Raw genomic sequence first — 4,779 nt, forward strand, 5'->3', positions numbered from 1 at the left:
TCAGTGACTGATTCTCATTAAATAACACAGTTGTTCCATGTTTGGCTGATTATAAAGTGAGCATCTACAACAAACAAACCAGAAATAAAACCAATATGTACATAAGTTAGAAGAAACTAATGTAATTTTTCAGACAATAAACTGATTTACTGCTGTTTGTATCATTTATCTGCTTATTTTTTCTTGCCAAATATGTTTCACTTTATGTAAAAATGAAACAAGATTCAATAGCGATATATATGTATAAGATCATAGAAAGAAGGTAAAATAAACAAAAGTCTAAGAAAAATGTGAACACAATAGGGTCTTTAGCTAAAAGTAATAAAATGTTATCGCTAAAAACTTGTAGCAGTTCTAACCCTGAGGAGGAGAGCCATCTTCATGACCGCCAGTCTGGTTGACTCCATCATTTCTGCTGCTCTCTGAGGCCTTACATCTACAACATGACAAATAAAATATAATCAGTGAATTTAATACTTAAATAAAAAAACAAGATGTGAACAACTGACCTGGAGCAGAATAAACCTGTGAAAAAAGACATTTGCTGTTACATTGATTGAAAAATTGTTCTTCTTTCTCTTTATAACACTTTGTGTTATAAAATCAAAGTGTGCTTAATTATTTAAACAAAACAAAAAAAAACTCTCACCCTTGGACCGACTGCAGAAGCAAAAGATGAGGAGAATAATGAGAATAAATCCAACAACTGGTCCAACGATCAGCAGCACAAGATGTGAAGAACTGGACACAATGACTGGAAATAAGAAACGTTAAAATGGAAACAGAATTAATCACAGCATTCTCTGATTTCTTGAAAAAATTTTATTTCCAACTTTAAACACATAAATTCTGAAAGATTTTATCTGTTTGAACAAATAACATTATTAATTATTAGTTTATTTTTTTCTGACTTACTTGATTAATTCATTGTTTAGTCTTTATTTGAAAGCAGTTATATAACATAGATAGAGGCTGAAACACAAATGGAATTTCCAAACAGCTAAATATTTTTATTTATCAGAAAATACATTATTTCTATTTGATTTAAACTATAAAAAAAAACTGTGGCTGTGACATCTGCAACACAACCAAGAAAATAATGGAAATAAGCTTATGGGACGTTCAGCCTTTTGATATGAAATAAAGTTGACTGAACCAAACAAACAAAATGAAAAACATAAAAAATTAATACTATACTTTTGTTTGCTATTCCAGCTCCAAGAACAAGTTATGTAAAGTTTAATTACTCAAGTTTACTGGAAACAGCAAAATAATCAAATTCATATAAGTTGTTTGCATTTCCAATTTACATTATCTGTATTATTTAAAAAAAACAGGTCAATCAGATAGTGGTGATCATATCATTAATGAAAAGTCACCAAGAAGATGTAGGTTTTAAAATGTGTGTGTGTGTGCGTGCGTGCGTATGTGTGTGATATAAAAATATAAAACATTTTTTATTTGAATTTTGTTTAAAAAAATCTATACATCCATATTGATAAAATATGTAATTGTATGAGAGGTGATGATCTCATAACAACCTAATATGAACTTTGGTTAATATTAATGTTATTAAAAGGAAATCCTGCTGCATTCAGTCTGTGGACACTAACAGATGCAGTCTGGATGTTTTACAAGATTTCTGTGGATATGAAATCTACCCTCACACCTCAGACCAGGACAGAGTCGGGGCCGGCTATAGGCTGGGGCAAAAGGGGGCAGTGCCCCCTCAAACAAACGTCTTGCCTCCTCCATTGAAACTTGCCACAAATAACGGAACATCTCCTTTATCCGAGGTTCTGCTGCGCACCGTGCTGAACAGGCTGCGGTCTTCTCCTGTCTGTCTGTCTGTCTGTCTGCAGTCAGGCTGCAGCTGAAACCCCTCAGCCGCTAGTAAACAGCCAATCAGCATTCAGTATTCAAACGAGCCTAATGCGAACGAGATCCCGCTCCCTGCTAGCCAACCTGCTAGCCAACCTGCTTGTCAACGATGGCGACCTTATCTGTCAAGTTGTCTAAATCTTAAATGTGCACGAAAGGAGCACAATGTTTTGCTAACACTACAGCTACAAAACAAGACCCAAAGTTTCACAGGTAAGTAAAAAGTTTCAATTAAAAAAAAAAAATATCGAGGGAGCTGGTAGTAGGTCAGTTACGTTCCCTTGACAACAACAATCTTAGCATGTCGTGCTGCTGTGTTTTGGTTCAGTTAAAATAAGGCTTTTGGTTTGTGATGGACAAACCAAAAGCACCATTGTGTCACTGGTCAGTGTGATAATTTGACTATTTGCAACTGTCCAGCATATCATCAGTAGCCGGTGTTCGAGGGGAAAAAAAGTCACACCTGACTTTGTGCAACTTTTCAGACTTTAATCCGCTGCTGAAGAAGAAGTATGGGATGATGTTCTGTTTCTTATACGCTTATTCCTGCATAATAGACTTAAAAGGCTTTTTTGACAATATTTACTGTGAATATAATACAGCCTGTAAGTTGATGTGAAGTTCACTTACGTTTCTATGACATCACTGCGAGGAGTCGACTCCTACTCGACTTTTATCATTTTATAGTTCACCTTAAAATATATGAAGTCTATCAACCCCTAATATGTATATACATAATGACGCCCCGTAACATTTTCGCCTGCCCCCTCATGTATCCATGGCTAGAACCGGCCCCGGTTAGGAGTCATATAAATATCGCAACAATGATGTACTTAATCTAAGTTAATCAAAAAGACTTTTAAAGAAGTGTAATCTGACCGAAATTGTTCAACACACAGTAGTAAACTTTTGATTATCTCCTAGATGTTTTCAGTTTTATTCTTTATATACATTAAAAAAATCTTTGGGAACAATGTGAACATTACAACACAAATTATAGCAGTTGTGGATTCATTATTGTAACTTGTTAAAGGAAGTGGAAAAAGAAATCTACTCCTTATTTTCGACAGCTAAAAATTCTTAATTCAGATGAGGAATAGTGAGATTTATTCTGGTCTGTTCAAATAAGAAACTTAATTTAATTAAACATATGAGGAAAGCTTTTCTTCCTACAATCTGTTCAGAAAAGACAACAATTAAATCACCTGTGATGGCTTCACTCCACTGTGTTGAAGAAAACCAGTCATCTCTTCTTCTACACTGACACATGTAGTCTCCACTGCTGGACTCAGAGACAATGAAAGTCCAGTCTTTACTGTGTGTTCCTGGTATTATTGACCCATCTCTCTTCCATTCACACGTCCACTCAGTGGTTTCTCCTCCCTGGACCTCACATGTCAGAGTGATCGTCTCACCACTGAACATCTGAGAACTGTTTGGTTGTCGAGTCACAACAACCTGGTTGGAAACTGTTAACATCACATATGAAAAGAAAAATCAAATCACATGGGAATTTTTAATTTCATAGTTTTAGTTTCTGCAGTTTTGAAGAAGAAACTTACACATTATCTCTATGGTGACATCATGGCTTGGTTGGCTGTAGAATGCAGGATTTCCTCTCTCTCCTTCACACCTGTAGATTCCTCCTTGTGTCACAGTGATATCACTGTTTTCTTTAAAATTTTTGCTGAATTCAACTGAAGTGTCTGACGTCCGTCTGAACCATCTGTATTTCCATCCAGCAGAGGGCTCCACAGAGCAGCTCAGTGTCACACTGCCCCCTACTGGTATAGTTGTTGAACCTGCTGTCAGTTTGGCTCTGGGTTTATCTGGTGTTAACATGAATTAAAATTGGTTAATTTTTCAATAATTAATAAAAACATACATATTTGTACAAGAAGAAACAAGTTACAGTCTCATTAAATTAAATAAATGAAAATATGTCAGCAACACAACTTCATTAATATGAATTATTCTGGTGGTTATTCAGCATTAAGCCATAAAGATTAACAACCAGCCTGTGATTATTGTGAGACTTCACAAAAGTAAATATGACAGAGAACCATTTTTCTAATAGAAAGTTTGAATCACTGTGTGTGTGTGCGTGTGCATGTGTGTGAGTATAGCATTAATACTGACAACTGAGCTATAGACTAAATCAGCCACATTTTCATATTTAACAAATGTCAACTCACCTGATACAGACAGACTGATGGCTTCACTCCACTTTGTTGAAGAAAACGAATCATCTCTTCTTCTACACTGACACATGTAGTCTCCACTGCTGGACTCAGAGACAATGAACATCAAGTCTTTACTGTGTGTTCCTGGTATCATTGACCCATCTCTCTTCCATTCACACGTCCACTCAGTGGTTTCTCCTCCCTGGACCTCACATGTCAGAGTGATCGTCTCACCACTGAAGATCTGAGGCCAGTTTGGTTGTTGAGTCACAACAACCTTGTTGGAAACTGTTTACGTCAGATATGAAGGGAAACATTATTAAAAACAACATTTAATGTTTTAACAGAAATCTAAGCATTCATCCAAAATTTAAGACATTTAAGAGTAATGTAATCCATGTCAAGCAAAGTTTAATTGTATAGCATATTTCAGAAACAAGGAAGTTCAAAGTGATTTAAACAAACATCATTCAGTAAACAGTAATAAACATTAGATGTTGTCAAATGTTCATCATAAAAATAACGAGACAAATATGCATCAAATATGTTGATCAATGTTCCAAATATTCTGATTAAAAGGAAGCTTTTAGCCTGATTTAAAGAAACTCGGTGTTTCAACATTTTTGCAGTTTTCTGGAAGTTTGTTCCAGATTACTGGAGCATAGAAACTGAATGTTGTTTCTCTAACCTAACAGTGAAGTTTTTGGACTGTGAG

The 4,779-nt window shown here is 35.3% G+C and overlaps 1 protein-coding gene across 1 annotated transcript in view; it reads right to left on the minus strand.

Annotated features, from left to right (window-relative positions):
- Positions 1-599: 599 nt before the first annotated feature.
- LOC103476160 (basement membrane-specific heparan sulfate proteoglycan core protein-like) overlaps positions 600-4,779 on the minus strand; it is a 23,459-nt gene continuing 19,279 nt past the window's right edge. The window contains exons 19-22 of the mRNA XM_081599963.1: positions 4,077-4,352; positions 3,444-3,710; positions 3,087-3,350; positions 600-754 (exon numbers count right to left, since the gene is read on the minus strand). Of these exons, the coding sequence (XP_081456089.1) occupies positions 615-754; positions 3,087-3,350; positions 3,444-3,710; positions 4,077-4,352 (947 nt within the window). The 3' untranslated portion in view covers positions 600-614. The remainder of the gene's footprint in view (positions 755-3,086; positions 3,351-3,443; positions 3,711-4,076; positions 4,353-4,779) is intronic.

The sequence above is a fragment of the Poecilia reticulata genome, chromosome 18 (assembly GCF_904066995.2).
Source record: "Poecilia reticulata chromosome 18, P_reticulata-male-v2, whole genome shotgun sequence".
Lineage (NCBI taxonomy): Eukaryota > Metazoa > Chordata > Actinopteri > Cyprinodontiformes > Poeciliidae > Poecilia > Poecilia reticulata.